A 19,271-nucleotide genomic window follows, 5' to 3' on the forward strand; every position below is an offset into this window, starting at 1 on the left:
CAGCATGGTTTTGCTGCGTTCATAGCCTTAAATCCCGTTCACAAAATACGTCAAACGAGTTCAAAGCATTTGAATGCACACAACAGCCCCATTCTCCCAGTTTTTCAAGTAGGCCTAGTATACTCCAAGTTTCCCACTTGTTATGAACGCAGCAAAACCATGCTGGAAACGGTGTCAGGAAAGGGTGGAAGAAAATAATGCGGTCCTACACGTTTGAAAATAACATTTTGACACGAGGCTCCTCTCACCAAATATAGCTAATTACACAAACCTACGGTTTAAACACTATGCAGATTATGTCAATCTAGCGGTGAAAGTACAGCTATCATGCTTTCAAACAAATTATAGTGTTAAAAAATGACAATAATATATCGTTTTCTATAAATAATGTTTTGTTTAATTTAACTGCCGAAAATGCTGTTATCGTAGTAATTTACCAGCGTTTCGCTACACTCTCAATAACATCTGCTAACCATGTGTATGTGACCAATAAAATGTGATTTGATTTCCTTAGTATGTGACGTTAGAGTTCATCATGTGGGAGAAGGTGGAGCTCAGAGATGATTTCCCACAAGTAATTACGAGTTGGAGGGGCGTTCACGTGGATTTTTCCCCTGTCGTATGCTAGTATTTACGAATTGTTATCAATGCAGCATTAAACAATGTCGTTTGACAGCTGGCCAGCGGATCGCATGCGTCAAAATACGCTGCTGAATGAATAGGAGGGAAATCAGCAACGACCGAATAACCTCGGGCGCCTTGCACATCATCTACTCAAATTATGAACATCTCGCCACCTCTGCTTTCTCTAACTAAGGTATCCTTTTCCTGGACCTTGAATGGCGTTGGTCACGGTTCAGCGTTCGCCAACACCCAGCGTTACCTCCAGCCCCTGCGTGTCGGTGAGTTGTCGAGCTTGGTCGTCTGTCATTGCACGGGATTTAAGGCTAAACTCTACTGTTATTGTTCAGGGTGGATAAGGCTAACGTAGCAAACAAGCAGGTTGTTGTCCCATGAACTACTGTTAGTTAGCTAGGGGAAATACTTTTCACGGCATTTCGATACCGAACTGACCTTTTTGTAGTAGGAGATTTAGGATAAGGTTAGGAAAAGGGTTAGGGTTAGCGGAAATGGTCTCCTAACCTGCGACGAAATCACTTTGAAACGAAGTGCGGTGAAAAGTGTGTCCAAACTATGTCCTGCTTTTCTGTGCGCATGCGTTCCTAAAAAAATGTTGAACTGAAATGTGTTTTAGCTGTCTGCGTTGTGTATAAAAACACTTTTGCATATACAAAGTTAAACGTCACATAAACAAAGTTAAACGTCACAGCCTGGCCAGCTAGCTAGCAAGGTACAGTAGTGACTGTTTTGCAATGCAAATAATTCCAGTGCATATCTGACCTGTTTTATCCCCAAGTCAATTATACACATGTTCTTAAAGAACTCAAAAGAAGCCAGTTTAGTTTTCTTAGTCGGTGTCAATCTGTGTTGGCGAGTTGACCTGCGCATAGCTAGCTGATCATAATGTTGCACTCGGTCACTGCCATACATCTTTGTACTGTGTAGAGTTAAAACTCACAATTTGTATTAAAAAGACCTAGCTAAAACAATGTAATGGACTCTCACAACAGGTCCATGTCAAATAGGCTCAAGTTATTCTCATATTGTGCGTGAGAACCGGATTAGTTTGACATGGCTGTCAAACGACTTTTTATGCTCCACATTGGGGAAGATCCCATATGACATCGAGGGTTAAAGTAGTGGACAAAAGTGAAAAGGGAGCTATTTGTGACGTATCCATTGCGAGCTGTCTGTGGCTAGAGAAAAATAGTTGCTGTGACATGTCTCTGAATCACATTAGGCCAGTATAAATGGGATAGAGGACCATGAGGGATGCACTGTCTTTCTCTCAACAGCCATGAAAACAGCTAAAGCAAAGGTGAACACAGGAATGTAGAGATGTGTTAAGAGCAGTCAGTCAGACAGAGATATCAGGTTATGTAGGTGAAAGGAGCAGATAGCCTATTTATACGTAACTGACAAAATAAAGGAAACCTAAAGTGTCTTAATTTTGAAGAAAAAAAAACTTGAACTAGGCAAGTCTGATAAGAACTCATTCTTATTTACAATGACTGCCTACCAAAGGCTTCCTGCGGGGATTAAAATTAAAATATGACAAGAGACCTAAAACAACAACAGCATGACAGCAACACAACATGACAACTACATGGCAGCAGCACAACATGGTAGCAACACAAAACATGGTACAAACATTATTGGGCACAGACAACAGCACAAATGGCAAGAAATTTGAGACTACAATATCACGTGTAGCAGCCACAACTGTCAGTAAGAGTGTCCATGATTGAGTCTTTGAATGAAGAGATAAAACTGTCCAGTTTGAAGGTTTTTTTGCAGCTCGTTCCAGTCGGCAGCTGCAGCAAACTGAAAAGAAGAGCGACCCAGGGATGTGTGTGCTTTGGGGACCTTTAACAGAATGTGACTGGCAGAACGGGTGTTGTATGTGGAGGATGAGGGCTGCAGTAGGTATCGGGAGTGGGGGGTGGGGGGGGGTGGTGTGAGGCCTAAGAGGGTTTTATAAATAAGCATCAACCAGTGGGTCTTGCAACGGGTATACAGAGATGACCAGTTTACAGAGGAGAATAGAGTGCAGTGATGTGTCCTATAAGGAGCATTGGTGGCAAATCTAATGGCCGAATGGTAAAGAACATCTAGCCGCTTGAGAGCACCCTTACCTGCCGATCTATAAATGACATTTCCGTGATCTAGCATGGGTAGGATGGTCATCTGAATCAGGGTTAGTTTGGCAGATGATGGGGGGGGGGGGGGGGGTTGAGATCCTTCTTCAGTCTGTTCAGCTCTCTTGAGTTTAGGATACTCTTCTAACCTGGGCGTTTGGGCGCCCAGCTGCCTGAACAGCTGCAATGACCCTTGGCATAAATTGGACAAGTGTCTGAAATTGTATAGGAAGGCTGCAACACCATTCTTTTAAGAGAAATTCCCTAATTTGGTGTTTTGTTGATGGTAGTGGAAAATCCTGCCTCAGGCGCTGCTCCAGAATCTTCCATAAGTGTTCAATTGGGTTGAAATCTGGTGACTGAGACACACCCTTAACCCCCCCCCCCCCCACACACACACACACACACACACACAACTGCTCCCCGGCCACCGCCGTGGATGTTGATTTTTAAGGCAGACCCCCGCACCTCTGATTCAGAAGGGTTGGGTTAAATGCGGAACACACACTGCATTCAGTTGTGCAACTGACTAGTATCCTCTTTCCTTTTCCTTATGCTCCTTTGAGACCTCTCTTTGTAAGTCACTGAGATGTCTTCTACTAGCCATGGTAGCCAAAATAATATATATTTATACGTAACCTTAAGCATGATGGGATGTTTTAATTGTTTAATTAACTCAGGAACCACACCTGTGTGGAAGCGCCTGCTTTAAACATACTCTGTATCCCTCATTTACTCAAGCATTTCTCTATTTTGGCACAGCGATGGTGCTGAGGGCACCCAGGTGCCTGTCGTGTGACCTATGAGGCACCCATGTGAGTGCTCTTGTGAGATGCCCTAGGCCTTCTCGTCTTGAGAAAGCGCCTCCTCCGCTATGTTCTACTGGTAGACCATTACCACAGCAAGATGCCATGCAGGTCAGGGTTATTATGGCTGGCGTCCTTGGAACGATGGATGGTCATGATGGGGGGGTGGACTGCCTTTGCTGTGTGTGGACATAGCGCTATCATCTCCTTTAGCTCCGTGCCTTGATATCCCATTGACGTTAACACCATGCAAGGAAACTTTAGGCCTAGCTTATTTGATTTAGGCCGATTCTGTCTCTCACTCCTACCACTGACTGTTGTTTAGGTAAGTATCGGCGCAGACTGAAGTGTCAAATATTGACTCGCCTACTCTGTATTCTGAACATCGAATCAGAGAGAGGGATTGCTGGACTGGGGAAAATCTGCCTATTAGCACACTAAATCCTCCCCTCTCATTGGCTCAATGCAATCCCCTGTACATCCTTCCTCCATGTGGTGGCATGGTAACCATGGAGATAGGCCTGTACATAGTATTACATGTATGGTGACTTAACCACGGGGAGAAGAGGAAGCTTGCGGTCTCTCCACTTCTCCACTAAAACACCTTTCTATAGCAGCCTATTGGCCTCTGTTGCTTTCGCTGTTGAAAAACAGCGGGTGAAATGTTTTGGAAAGCTCCTCTCATTGAAGGGACGGCTGGCTCCCTCGAGTCATATTTCTCCTGAGTCACCATGTTTCTTTACTGTATTTCTGATGTGTGAGGGTTTATGTCCAGGCCAAGGCTGGTTTGCCTCCATTGTAGTAGTCTACAGTACATTCAGTGTGGCAGTCCAGCATTAACTGACATCGGTCTGCTTTTTGATTTGTGCATGTTTGCGCGCCATCCTGGTCATGCGCCCAAGCCCAACAAGCAGATCTCTTTACATAGACGAGGCCTAAATGTAAGCATTTCTGTATTCTTGAGTATAGGCCTGAGCTCTCTCTGGGATTTTGTGTGCGTGTTCTCCTCTTCTATGAAGATTAATTCGCTGAACCACTTCTTCCCATCCCCTGTGTGTCATGTACATCATGTGTCTGTATAGGACATGGTGAATGTAGCCAATGTGTGGGGCATTGGGCTTTATTAACCCAGTTCAGTCTCTGTCTCTGTGACCGTGTGGCTGGACAGAGACGGGGAGGGGGGAGGGGGGGGAATCTGCTAGGGCTGCTGTGTCCAGGATTGACAGCCTGATCCCTGGGAGAAAGTTCCCTGAGTTTGGGGATTACTGGAGCAGAACAGGCTGGGATTATGGCCTGCCTGTCTGTCTGAGCAGGGACAACAGACTGCCTGGCCTGGGTGGGTGGGTGGGTGGGTGGGTGGGTGGGGGTGGAGAGAGAGAGAGGGACGCTTCAAAACAGGCCGGCAGCCATTTTAACCCTTATCTATTCTGCCTTATTCTGGGTTTTGTGAAATATCACAACGGCCAACCCCATGACATGGATGAAAGTGGATATTTTAGCGGCACATTTAGCCATTGTGGAATTCATTATCCTCTTTAAAATAAGGTTAATTCACTCTTCCTCGGTGCCTGACGCAAAATCTCCCTTGAATAGATAGCTATACACTTAAGTCTATCAAGCCTAAAATATTAACCGCTGTTTTGACTGGGTGTGGAATTCTTGTTCAAACGGTCTGCCAGCGGCACACCTCCTAATATTGCTGTAGTACTAAGAATCTGTTTGGCTCATTGTTAGGCATTTGAGTCACTCGACTTGATTCATATGCTTATCTCCTTGCTCAGGCCGGTTATTGTGAACAAGCAACCTTGTCTATTCATGTGACTGCAGCTGTCTGTCTCTGTCTGTCTCTGTCTGTGTGGTCACACATTGATGGGTGTGTCTGTCTGTAAATGTGTCATTACTGTAGTCCGTTTATGAATGCGTTAGAGAGTGTGCACATGCATGCGTTTGTTGGTTTCTGACTGGTTCTCTGCTCTCTCCCCAGGAGGCTGACAGTGGTGAGGATGATCGTCGCTCCCAGCCCCGGAGGTAAGATGGGATCATTACCAGTCACACTGACGTGATTGGCTGAAGCCTACTGTTAGAAGTCAACGTATTGTAATTGAACAACTCTGAAGTATTTTTGGCCATTGTGCTGACAACCTTCCAGGCTCGGCTTAATTTCTCCTCAGTTATTGTTGTGTTCAGTGCCTGAGTCAGCTGAGATGACAAATGTCTGTCATTGGACCTCTGGAAGCTCAGCTGTAGTTCCAGCTACTGTCCACTAGGGGGAATGTGTTGACCAGAGTTAATGTGCTGTCTTGGCAGTTGGATTGATTATCAATACTGTCTCTTGGATCAACTCCGCTCACATACTCTGCTGCAGAGTCAACTGACTCTCATTTAGCCAGAGACCGAGGCTGACTGACAGAGGGGGTCTCAGCAAACACTTGAACAGAACAAGAATATTATACAGGCGGGTGTGGAACATTGGGCTCCCGAGTGGTGCAGCTTCTCAGTGCTAGAGGCGTCACTACAGACCCTGATTCGATTCCAGGCTTTATCACAACTGGTTGTGATTGGGAGTCCCATAGGGTGGCACACAATTGGCCCAGCGTCGTCAGGGTTTGGCCGGGGTAGGCCATCATTGTAAATAAGAATGTGTTCTTAACTGACTTGCCTAGTTCAAATAAAAATGATGGCTAGGCCTGGGATGTTTATAAAAAGCATACACAATCATAAAACAAGAGGGACTGTGTATCTCCTTTCAATTTACAGTATATGATCAAATATATTTTCTAATATCTTAAATTACATTTTTATCAACATGTAGACTCGTAATGTAATGGTTGCGGTTTTGCATCTCCTAAACACTAGGATTTTTGAAATGCAAAATAGTCAGCCTATGTAAGTATTTGGGTTGGTTTGTAGTACTTGTGTATGACTACTCCAATTAATTACTCCTGCTGATATATTTGCGTAGTTGTATCTGATATCTGTGTTACCTGCCGCTTGACGTCAGTGTGTGCTTTATAGAAGGACAGGACGTCACTTGTTTGTCTTGGCATTTGGGTTTATCAGTACTGTCTCTTGGAATAAGGTTCATTCACACAGGTTAATAGTTATAAACTCAGCAAAAAAAAAAGAAACGTCCTCTCACTGTCAACTGTTTTATTTTCAGCAAATGTAAATGTAAATTTAACATAAGATTCAACAACTGAGACATAAACTGAACAAGTTCCACCGACATGTGACTAACAGAAATTGAATAATGTGTCCCTGAACAAAGGGGGGGTCAAAAGTAACAGTCAGTATCTGGTGTGGACACCAGCTGCATTAAGTACTTCAGTGCATCTCTTCCTTATAGACCGCACCAGATTAGCCAGTTCTTGCTGTGAGATGTTATCCCATTCTTCCACCAATGCACCTGCAAGTTCCCGGACATTTCTGTTGGGGAATGGCCCTAGCCCTCACCCTCCGATCCAACAGGTCCCAGACATGCTCAATGGGATTGAGATCTGGGCTCTTTGCTGGCCATGGCAGACCACTGACATACCTGTTTTGCAGGAAATCACGCACAGAACGAGCAGTATGTCTGGTGGCATTGTCATGCTGGACGGTCATATCAGGATGAGCCTGCAGGAAGGGTACCACATGAGGGAGGAGGTTGTCTTCCCTGTAACGCACAGCGTTGAGATTGCCTACAATGACAACAAGCTCAGTCCGATGATGCTGTGACACACCGCCCCAGACCATGATGGACCCTCCACCTCCAAATCAATCCCGCTCCAGAGTACAGGCCTCGGTGTAACGCTCATTCCTTCGATGATAAACACGAATCCGACCATCACCCCTGGTGAGACAAAACCGCGACTCGTCAGTGAAGAGCACTTTTTGCCAGTCTTGTCTGGTCCAGCAACGGTGGGTTTGTGCTTGAGGTCGACCGATTTAATCGGAATGGCCGATTTCAAGTTTTCATAACAATCGGAAATAAAAAATGTTAATTAATTGTTTAATTAAAATGTATTTATGTATTTTTTACACCTTTATTTAACTAGGCAAGTCAGTTAAGAACACATTCTTATTTTTAATGACGGCCTAGGGGAACGGAGGGTTAACTGCCTTGTTCTGGGGCAGAACGACAGATTTTTACATTGTCAGCTTAGTGATTCAATCTTGCAAATTTACAGTTAACTAGTCCACGCTCTAACCACCTGCCTCTCATTGCACTCCACGAGGAGCCTGCCTGTTATGCGAATGCAGTAAGAAGCCAAGCCAAGTTGCTAGCTAGCATTAAACTTAACTTATAAAAATCAATCAATCATAATCACTAGTTAACTACACATGGTTGATGATATTGCTAGTTTATCTAGCGTGTCCTGCGTTGCATATAATCGATGCGGTGCACATTCTCGAAAAAAGACTGTCGTTGCTCCAACGTGTACCTAACCATAAACATTGATGCCTTTCTTAAAATCAATACACAGGTATATATTTTTAAACCTGCATATTTAGTTAATATTGCCTGCTAACATGAATTTCTTTTAACTAGGTAAATTGTGTCACTTCTCTTGCAACAGAGTCAGGGTATATGCAGCAGTTTGGGCCGCCTGGCTCGTTGCGAAGACTATTTCTTCCTAACAAAGACAGCCAACTTCGCCAAACGGGGGATGATTTAACAATAGCGCATTTGCGAAAAATAACCATCGTTGCAGGACTGTACCTAACTATAAACATCAATGCATTTCTTAAAATCAATACACAGAAGTATATATTTTTAAACCTGCATATTTAGCTAAAAGAAATCCAGGTTAGCAGGCAATATTAACCTGTTTGGGATAGGGGGCAGCATTTTTCACATTTGGATGAAAAGCGTGCCCAGAGTAAACTGCCTGCTACTCAGTCCCAGTTGCTAATATATGCATATTAGTAGATTTGGATAGAAAACACAAGTTTCTACAACTGTTTGAATGATGTCTGTGAGTATAACAGAACTTGTATGGCAGGCAAAAACCTGAGAAAAAATCCAACCAGGAAGTGGGAAATCTGAGGTTCGTAGTTTTTTAAAGCCTGGGCTATCGAAAACAGTGTCTATGGGGTCAAATTGCACTTCCTAAGGCTTCCACTAGATGTCAAGTCTTTAGAAACTTGTTTGATGCTTCTACTGTAAAGGAGGGGCTCATAAGGGCTCTTTGAGTCAATGGTCTAGCAGAGTGCCACAAGCTCTTGACGCGCGTTCACGTGAGAGGTAGCTCACGTTCCATTGCTTTTCTACAGACAAAGGAATTCTCCAGTTGAAAAATGATTGATGTTAAAAACATCCTTAAGATTGTTTGTTTTATCGTTTGACATGTTTCTACGGACTGTAACGGAACTTTTGGACTTTTCTTATGGACCTACTGCTCGCGCCTCATGATGATGGATTACTGGGCTGAACGCGCCAACAACAAGGAGGAATTTGGACATAAATTGTGGACTTTATCAAATAAATCAAACATTTATTGTGGAACTGGGATTCCTGGGAGTGCATCCTGATGAAGATCATCAAAGGTAAGTGAATATTTATAATGCTATTTCTGACTAATGTTGACTCCACAACATGGCAGATATTTCTTTGTCTGGTTTCGTCTCTGAGCGCCGTACTCAGATTATTGCATGGTGTGCTTTTTCCGTGCAGTTTTTTTGAAATATGACACAGCGTTTTATATTAAGGAGAAGTCTGTCTTTAATTCTGTGAATAACATTTGTATCTTTTATCAATGTTTATTATGAGTAGTTCGGTAAATTTAATGTGGCTCTCTGCAAAATCACCGGATGTTTTGGAAGCTAAACATTACTGAAAGTAACGCGCCAATGTAAACTGAGATTTTTGGATATAATATGCATTTTATCGAACAAAACATGCATGTATTGTGTAACATGATGTCCTACGAGTGTCATCTGATGAATATCATCAAAGGTTAGTGATTACTTGCATCAATATTTCTGCTTTCTGTGACTCCTATCTTTGGCTGGAGAAATTGATGTTTTTGTGACTTGGCTCTGACCTAACAATCTTATGTTGTGCTTTCGCTGTCAAGCCTTTTTGAAATCAGACACATGGGTAGATTAACAAGAAGTGTATTTAATTTGGTGTATTGCACTTGTTAATGTGTGAAAGTTACATATTTCTAAAAATATATATTTTTGAATTTCAGCGGAATGTTGTCGAGCGGAAGCCCTAGCCATAAGAATTAACCAGGTGAAATTGTCACTTCTCTTGCGTTCATTGCACGCAGAGTCAGGGTGTATGCAACAGTTTGGGCCGCCTGGCTCGTTGCTAACTAATTTGCCAGAATTTTACGTTATGACACAACATTGAAGGTTGTGCAATGTAGCAGGAATATTTTGACTTATGAATGCCACCCGTTAGATAAAATACCGAACGGTTCCGTATTTCACTGAAAGAATATATGTTTTGTTTTCGAGATGATAGTTTCCGGATTCGACAATATAAATGACCTAAGGCTTGTATTTCTGTGTGTTATGTTATAATTAAGTCTATGATTTGATAGTGCAGTCTGACTGAGCGACGATAGGCACCAGCAGGCTCGTAAGCATTCATTCAAACAGCAATTTAGTGCAGTTTGCCAGCAGCTCTTCGCAATGCTTCAAGCATTGCGCTGTTTATGACTTCAAGCCTAACAACTCCCGAGATTAGGCTGGTGTAACCGATGTGAAATGGATAGCTAGTTAGCGGGGTGCGGGCTAATAGCATTTCAAACGTCACTCGCTCTGAGACTTGGAGTAGTTGTTCCCCTTGCTCTGCATGGGTAACGATGCTTCGAGGGTGGCTGTTGTCTATGTGTTCCTGGTTCGAGCCCAGGTAGGAGCGAGGAGAGGGACGGAAGCTATACTGTTACACTGGCAATACTAAAGTGCCTATAAGAACATCCAATAGTAAAATGTATATGAAATACAAATCGTATAGAGAGAAATAGTCCTACAATTCCTATAATACAACCTAAAACTTCTTACCTGGGAATATTGAAGACTCATGTTAAAAGGAACCACCAGCTTTCATATGTTCTGAGCAAGGAACTTAAACATTAGCTTTCTTACATGGCACATGTTGCACTTTTACTTTCTTCTCCAACACTTTTGTTTTTTCATTATTTAAACCAAATTGAACATGTTTCATTATTTTTTTGAGGCTAAATTGATTTGATTGACGTATTATATTAAGTTAATAAGTGTTCATTCAGTATTGTTGTAATTGTCATTATTACAACCCAAAAGAAATTGGCCCATTTTTAATCGGTATCGGCTTTTTTTGGTCCTCCAATTATCGGTATCGGCGTTAAAATCATAATCGGTCAACTTCTAGTTTGTGCCCATAGGTGACGTTGTTGCCGGTTATGTCTGGTGAGGACCTGCCTTACAACATGCCTACAAGCCCTCAGTCCAGCCTCTCTGACTATTGCAGACAGTCTGAGCACTGATGGAGGGATTGTGCGTTCCTGGTGTAATCCGGGCAGATGTTGTTGCCATCCTGTACCTGTCCCAAAGGGTGTGGTGTTCGGATGTACCGATCCTGTGCAGGTGTTGTTACACGTGGTCTGCCACTGCGAGGACGATCAGCTGTCCGTCCTGTCTCCCTGTAGCGCTGTCTAAGGCGTCTCACGGTACGGACTTTGCAATTTATTGCCCTGGCCACATCTGTCCTTGTGCCTCCTTGCAGCATGCCTAAGGCACGATCACGCAGATGAGCAGGGACCCTGGGCATCTTTCTTTTGATGTTTTTGTCAGTAGAAAGGCCTCTTTAGTGTCCTAAGTTTTTGTAACTGTGACCTTAATTGCCTATCGTCTAAGCTGTTAGTGTCTTAATGACCGTTCCACAGGTGCATGTTCATTAATTGTTTATAGTTCATTGAATAAGCATGGGGAACTGTTTAAACCCTTTTACAATGAAGATCTGTGAAGTTATTTGGATTTATACACAGGTATCTTTTGAAAGACAGGGTCCTGAAAAGGGGACGTTTCTTTTTTTTTGATGAGTTTAGGTTAGGCTGTAGGTTATAATGGGTTATCCTATAGGTTAGTAGCCCATAGGCTAACCTATTGTATAGTCTATAGGCCCGGGGATCATCAACTAGATTTAGCTGCAGGACAATTTTTTTTTTTTTTTTTTTTTTTTTTTTTTTTTTTTTTGCTAGAGTGAATGGTTGGGGGTCAGAACATAATTACGTAATTTGTAGACTGCAATTTGACAGCAAGAAGCCCAAACGGATATAACATTTGACTAAAACATAATCATTTCAAACTTTGCTTACATTTGTATACAATCACGTGACTCCCTGTTGTGCGTGGGAATACTTGATCCGATTTCTTAAAATAAAATAACTTGGAGTAGATTTCCTGGTGTTTTTGCAGTCAATAAAAATTCCACAGAAACAAACTATGTATACAGTGCATTCGGAAAGTATTCAGACCCCTTCCCTTTTTCCATATATTGTTACATTACCCCCTTATTCAAAAATTGATTAAATATAAATTCCTCATCAATCTAGACACAATACCCCATAATGACAAAGCGAAAACAAGTTTTTTTAGAAATGTTTGCAAATGTATATATTAAAAAAATCTGCTGCTGACACTGTCAGTGATTTATTTAGAATTCAAGGCACACTTAACCAGCATGGCTACCACAGCATTCTGCAGCGATATGCCATCCCACCTGGTTTGGGCTTAGTGGGACTATCATTTGTTTTTCAACAGGACAATGACTCAAAACACACCTCCAGGCTGTGTAAGGGCTATTTGCCAAGAAGGAGAGTGATGGAGTGCTGCATCAGATGACATGGCATCCACAATCACCTGACCTCAACCCAATTGAGATGGTTCTACATGATTCTGTGTGTTATTTCATAATTTTGATGTCTTCACTATTATTCTACAATGTAGGAAATAGTCCAAATAAAGAAAAAACCTTGAATGAGTAGGTGTGTCCAAACCTTACATACATAAATACATACATGTATGTATTATTTCTTAGCTCAAAACTCGAGGGGCCAAGTAAAAACCACCTATGGGCCAAATTGGTTAATGAACCCTGCTATAGGCTGATAGGACCTGGTTATAGTACCCTTGGAACTGACAAACAAGGGCGTGTGTTTTGTCTGGGTTTGAGTATCGGCCTAATGTCAAGTATTGTTCTCGTCAGTAGAATTTCACCTGAACTCTCAATCATAGGACCTTCAGAAGTTCACGTCATGATAATGATATTACATAGAATGAATTACTTGATGACAGAGCTGATTGTTGTAACAAGCTTGACTTTACACAGTCATGGAAAAAGACATTGTATTTTGAAAGCTAGTCGGCATTATAAAGTCTGCTGTACTAACTTCTTATAGGCCTATTCAGCTGTCATGGCTGTTTATTATGTTCTAATGTTCCTGTTATGTACACCTAACCCTTGCAATGTAGCATATTTTCTGTGCATTGATTTCATTTTACTTCTGGTCAGCAATTAGTCTATTGAATTCTGCTAATGCAAGGTAGGTATCAGAGTTCTCCATACCAGTGCAGTTCTAGTTTGCAAACATACTGGCTCTACCACTGCGAACTGTTTGGCTTCATACTGAGAAGGAGCCAACATGACATTGTGTGCATTTGGCCAGTACAACCCCATAACAGAACATTTAACGCCCATTATGCTTTGCACTGACTTCACTCTGCACTCCAATGCTGCAGGACATGTGGGCTCAATTATCTATTAGGTAATACTATTGCGATGGTGAGGTCATTTTCCCCCCCGCCCTGCCCATTCAATGTCCTCTGTGAGAGTGTTCAGATCTTGGGCTATTTTGTCATTTGGCTGCCTCTTTTGCAAATTTCCCCCCCCTAACTCCTCCTCACCCAACCCCTTTATTGTAACAGCCTGACCCCCTCATTGGTTATGTAACAAGAAGCCCAAATTATTAGTTGCATACAAACATCCATCCATCCCTCATAAGGATTCCAGTACTAGAAATACATTGAAGGCGATGTTTCAGGGGGAAAAATTGTGCGGTACTCAATGTTCCACGTTTTGCTTAGTCTTTACCAGTTATGGTAAGAGTGCCAATATCATCTATTCTGTGCCACGCACAAACACGCACGCGAAAGACACGACAGCTGTTGGTCCCACGGCTCTGATTTTAAATGTAACATACTTTAATACATTAATCTGTGCTCTGGCTGTGCGACGTGTATGCACGGCGATGAATGTCAAGGACAGCATACTATATAGGACAGGCCTAGGTCTACTTCATTGTCGTTAATAGTAAGGAGAGTGCTGTTGGACTGCAGGCCTATTGAGGGGGAGAAGGGATCGGCTATAGGATGTTCAGGGTTCTCTCTGTGACCCTGTATTCATTGTTATCAGTAGGAATTTCCTTTCAACTGTTAACGTCAACATGGCTCTCGTAAGATTTGAGATGGTAGACACACTGATGTGCAGGGCCGTGCACAGACCTTTCAGCGGGCAGGTTTTAAAAAAAAAAAAAAAAGTGTTAACGCCTTTAAAAATCTCAATTCATAACATACCTCCTGTATAGATTTGTGGTATTTTTTAAAATGATTGAGCATAGATAGGTCTGTTTATTTCTGTGACACATTCACTCGTCACTAATTATAAGCAAGCTACACTTTGTATACAAATGTATGTGGGCACCGCTTCAAATTAATGGATTGAGCTATTTTAGCCACACCGTTTGCTCACAGGTGTATAAAATTGAGCACACTTCCATGCAATCTCCATAGATAAACACTGGCAGTAGAACGGCCTTACTAAAGAGCTCCGAGTTCCAAACTGCCTCTGGAAGCAACGGCGGCACAACTGTTTGTCAGGAGATTCATAAAATGGGTTTCCATGGCCGAGCAGCCGCACACAAGCCTAAGATCACCATGTGCAATGCCAAGCTTCGGCTGAAGTGGTGTAAAGCTCGTTGCCATTGAACTCTGGAGCACAGGGATGCAAACTAGTCACCTTTTGGCGAAATTCGCAGTTTTTAATCCAAAATAGGTAAACTGTGATTTCTGTAGATTTTTGTGACTGGGGGCTTCTCTAATATGTACATTTGGGTCACTAATGGCTGTAAGCAAACCGGTGATGCGCGTTTGGGAGCAATAATATCTATATCCAAGGCTCGAGCCTTGGCTCAGCCAGCCGTTCACATAACAGGATGCAGCACACGAATGAAGAGACAACCAACTTGCTAGTTACAGCATCAGTGCGCGTTCTGGAGAGACAGCGGAGAGTGGAAAGGCAGTTTGATTTGGTGATGAAGCGTACTTCATGAGCTGTAACCAAAAAACTGGTATTTGGAAAGTTTGAGGTGAGGGAGCAAGTGTGATGGAACAGGTTTTGTTAGCATTAAGTACTATTATCTTGCTACAGTAGCTGGATCAAATTATCTGTTAGCTAGCCAGAGAAATGTTGAGCAACATTATCTAACTTAGCTGATCAAATAATTGAGTTTGTGAAAATTAGCTTGCTAACAAAGTCAGTCACAGTTAGCTAGCTAACGTTACATCAGATAAGATAACTTTAATGTTCCCGAGGAACCAATTAGCTATAGTGTTAACTGGTGTGTATTACTCCTTGCCGTTCCTCAAGCTATAACGTTAACGTAAACACACTCACTTTTGTACATCACCTTGGTCCGTACAATTAACCAGATTTTTGCGCCCAAAAAACATAATACTTTCAGATCAACTGTAAAATCAATGTAAAGCACAATTTTTCCCCTTTCCAGCAAAATCAATGACGAGACCTTCATGATTCCCATAATTCAAGAAGGCAATGAGCTCCGTCGGGTCTTTTTAATAATGGCGGGTGGGCAGCGAAGGCTATGAAGTGATCGTGAAAAGGGGAAATATGGTGTGTGAGGAAGCAGGTTTTTTTCACCAGATTTTTGTTCAACAAATCAACTTTAAAATGTAAATAAAACAGAGTTTATGCAATGTCTCATCACTTACCTGTTTGAAGGTTTGTCGAATTTGAAGAGGGGTTTAGGGCTGCGCTAACGTTAGCCTCACAAGTGAACTGCAGCTGTTCCGCCTTTTGAGTCATGATGGCTCGCAGTTATGACGCGCAAAAAATGCAATTGGCACCCTAGTCATGAAATATTAGTTTAATATTAGCAATAATTATATTCATTTAGACAAGAATAATGACGTTTTCTTACAAGTGTATATTGTTAAGCATGATTTTAATCTGTGAGAGAAGGGCTACCCCTGGTGGAAAGAGGCTGTACGGCACATTGTTGCAAATGCGCGCTGTACATTACGTAGTCACATGTCAGGATGTAACGTACAGCGTCAGAGGGGTCCGTTTTTTTAATCTCTTCTCCAATACTGTTAGTCCATTACCATGTCAATCAACGCTGAATCGAAACGTAGTTCACACCCCGGATTTTGATGCCAACACAGTCACTACAGTCGTTTTCATTGCAGCCTCGTTTGAATGTCGCGGTTACGCACATTTTGTACGGAATGGGGTGAGTTTAACGTTAGTTGCTCACTGGACTCTGGCAATCCTGTGAAATGTTAACTAGTTAGTTCATAGCTAGCTAATGTTTTCCCTCTGTGGTTAATTTTCAGAATGGGATAATTAGGTGAAAAATGAGGCGTTGCTTGTCACACAAGTGGATTCAGGGATCAAGTGTAGCTGGGCCTGGCTTAAACTGGATGCCGACAGAGGTGAAAGGAACACCACACTTTCCCACTTTTTTTTCAATGAGGTGTAGAAAAAGGGGTATGCCAAGTGTACTCTCTGCCTGAAAGAGATCAATTATACCAACAAAGGGCCTCTTTCTCTGCTGTTGGCACATTGTAGAACAGATGTACACAGGCAAAGTGTAGAACGTACTAATGCTCAGTGTAGCCCATTTTATATATTGCTTTTGTTGTTGCACTTGACATACTGTAACATTTTTGTGAGGGGGGATATATATATATTTTAACTTATTGAATGTTATTTTTACACACGTAGCTTTGTGCAATTAATCAATGTGTACTATAGTGGCCATTATAATAGAGCAAAAATAGAATGCCGGTTTCATTTTCTACTTTAAGATGTTTCTTTCCCAAGTGCGATATTTTAGATTGTGTGGTCACGAGCGTTCTATTATAAAGGCTGTCATGGCTAACTGCAATATTGTGTTTTTCTCTGGACTTGAGTGTCATTTGCAGTAAAGTCTAGGCAACAAACATCATCGGATTGCTTTCCTTAAAATGTTTAGCTATGAGTTTGGTTCACAATAACCACTTTTTATTTCACACACAGAGACTTATCATATTCTTTGTTGGTTAGTTAATACACAGTTAACCTGCATTTCAAGATGGGATCCAGCCTAAAAGTCACTAGAAATGTTAGCATTTTAAAGCTAATAAAACATTTTCTAAAGTACCCTCCTAGCAGTGTTTTTAGTTGGGGGGGGGGGAGGGTTCACCTTTTTGGATCCTCACTGGGGCTGTTTTTCATGGTTTGGTCTAGGGTCCTTAATTCTAGTGAAAGGAAATCTTAACGCTACAGCATACAATGACCATTCTAGACGATTCTGTGCTTCCAACTTTGTGGCAACAGTTTGGGGGAAGACCCTTTCATGTTTCAGCATGACAATGCCCCCGTGCATAATGTGAGGTCAATACTGAAATGGATTGTCGAGATCGGCGTGGAAGAAGTTGACTGGCCTGCACAGAGCCCTGACCTCAACCCAATCGAACACCTTTAGGATGAACTGGAACGCCGACTGCAAGCCAGGCCTAATTGCCCGACCTCACTAATGCTCTTGTGGCTGAATGGAAGCATGTCCCGCAGCAATGTTCCAACAACAAGTGGGAAGCCTTCCCAAAAGAGTGGGCTGTTACAGCGGCAAAGGGAGGACCTGCTCCATATTAATGTCCATGATTTAATGAATGAAATGTTCGACGGGCAGGTGTCCACATACTTTTAGTTAAGTAGTTACAGTGCTTCCTAAAGACATGATTGATGTTGGGAAAAGAGGATGGGCGATCAATTGATGCTGATGAAACCTGCAAGTCGATTTTATTTTACTGATGTGATTTTTACTGATTGGTGATTTATCTTCGACGCTGTGTCAACTTTATAATATTATATTCATCTTCATGATGATATATGGCGATTTAGCTAGTCTAGACTACCGGTGTTGCTGCTGCCGACTGAAGAAGGGATGGAGTTGAGTCGGCGGGTCGTTGATGCAGCCAATCCTCTCTACCTCTCTGCTGCGCGTTTCAGCCAACCAGATCGAATATTGACGATGTAAATCAATTGATAATCAAAAGTTATGCATCTGTGGCAGTACTGTGGCTATTCAAACGAGGTAGCTAGCTATACACCCACACACACTCAATCGGTGACCACATCTCAAGCCATGCATGTTTGGATAATGGGTGTGCACAATCCCAGGGTAAGGCGGACTTGGTAACGGGTGCAACCGGGCGTGCGCAAGCGCTGTACAGGGCAGACCAACAGGCGCAACCAATGGACGGGGTGGTGAACTTCACAACGACTTGCGGGCAATGGGTTCAGAACAACAACTTTATTTAAAAATAAATTACCACCACCCAAAAGGGCTATTGGCGAGTGGGAGGGGCGCAGGTTGGCTATATCATCTATGTGCCTGCTGCAGCCACTCAGTTGTGGCTGGCAGAGCAGGTTCTACTGGATTTGGGTTACCTTGTGCTCAGTGTTCACGCAGTCCCATTACCGGTTGTGGGAAGGAAATGGCATGGTTTGGAAATGGTTTGAGTCAGCAGCCAGCTAGCTGTACATGCTGACTCAAACCCCTGGCCTGGAGTCCTCTTTCATTGCAGCCTGTTTCTCACACCTGTCTGTCAGGTGGGAACACCTCTCCTGGCTACCAGCACCGCCCTACTAACCTCCACTGACAATGATTTTCCTGATCATATCACTGTTATCCTTCTAATTCCCGGTGCCTTAAGTGTCTCGTTTGTTTATCCCTTCGCTAGGTCCGAAGGTTCTCGGATCACAACCGAATAGGCGAGGTGGTAGGTAAACACTTTAGCTTGACGGGGCATGCATTAGCCTGTGCTTGGCCTTGTATTGTTTGTCCTGTCTTACTAGTGCTGCAGTTAGTGTAGACTAGGTGTTCGGCTTGCCTCATTTCAGCCCTGTGCTTCTCCAACTAGCTCCAGTGCAGCAGGCCTATAGGAAGCAGCTGCTAGCTGGGTTTTAAGGGTTTACTTGGGAGTACACAGAGACCCAGTGACTGACTGCTGCCTGTAAAACTTGACCTTTTTTCTGCTAACTCTCATTCAAAGAGCGAGAGAGGGACAAGCTATTGCGCACTCGGACTCACGTGTTGCCCCCACATGTTCGGACCCTATTACCAGAGTCAAACGATGTGATTTAGTAGTGGGTCTCGCCTATTAAAAGTTGTGCAAAACATTCTGTGCCGCATAACTAGCACAGATGCTGGTCACACAGTGCTTTTTAATGTGTTGTTTGGCTGGGATGATGACACAGTGGGTGACTGGCTAAACCTCCTGACCTGCTGAATGGAATGGAGAAGACCATGTGACGAGGCCCTCTAACCAAAGACGCCCAGCTATGTGTGTGTGTTTCTACGTCTCCTTCCCTGTCATGTTATTCTGAGTGCACGAGGGGTCAAGTGTTACACACACACACACACACACTGTAAACACGGAGTGTAACCAT

At 42.8% G+C, this 19,271-nt stretch overlaps 1 protein-coding gene across 2 annotated transcripts in view; it reads left to right on the plus strand.

Moving 5' to 3' along the window:
• Window positions 1–511: 511 nt before the first annotated feature.
• The window catches only part of LOC110503660 (uncharacterized), a 40,026-nt gene continuing 21,266 nt past the window's right edge, over window positions 512–19,271 (plus strand). The window contains exons 1-2 of one of the 2 annotated variants that reach the window (XM_036961389.2): window positions 512–902; window positions 5,550–5,593. In XM_036961389.2, the coding sequence (XP_036817284.1) occupies window positions 840–902; window positions 5,550–5,593 (107 nt within the window). In that variant the 5' untranslated portion in view covers window positions 512–839. The remainder of the gene's footprint in view (window positions 903–5,549; window positions 5,594–19,271) is intronic. The other variant, XM_090218221.1, reaches the window with a different exon arrangement.

This window comes from Oncorhynchus mykiss, chromosome 24, assembly GCF_057628025.1.
Source record: "Oncorhynchus mykiss isolate SJ-2025 chromosome 24, ASM5762802v1, whole genome shotgun sequence".
Lineage (NCBI taxonomy): Eukaryota > Metazoa > Chordata > Actinopteri > Salmoniformes > Salmonidae > Oncorhynchus > Oncorhynchus mykiss.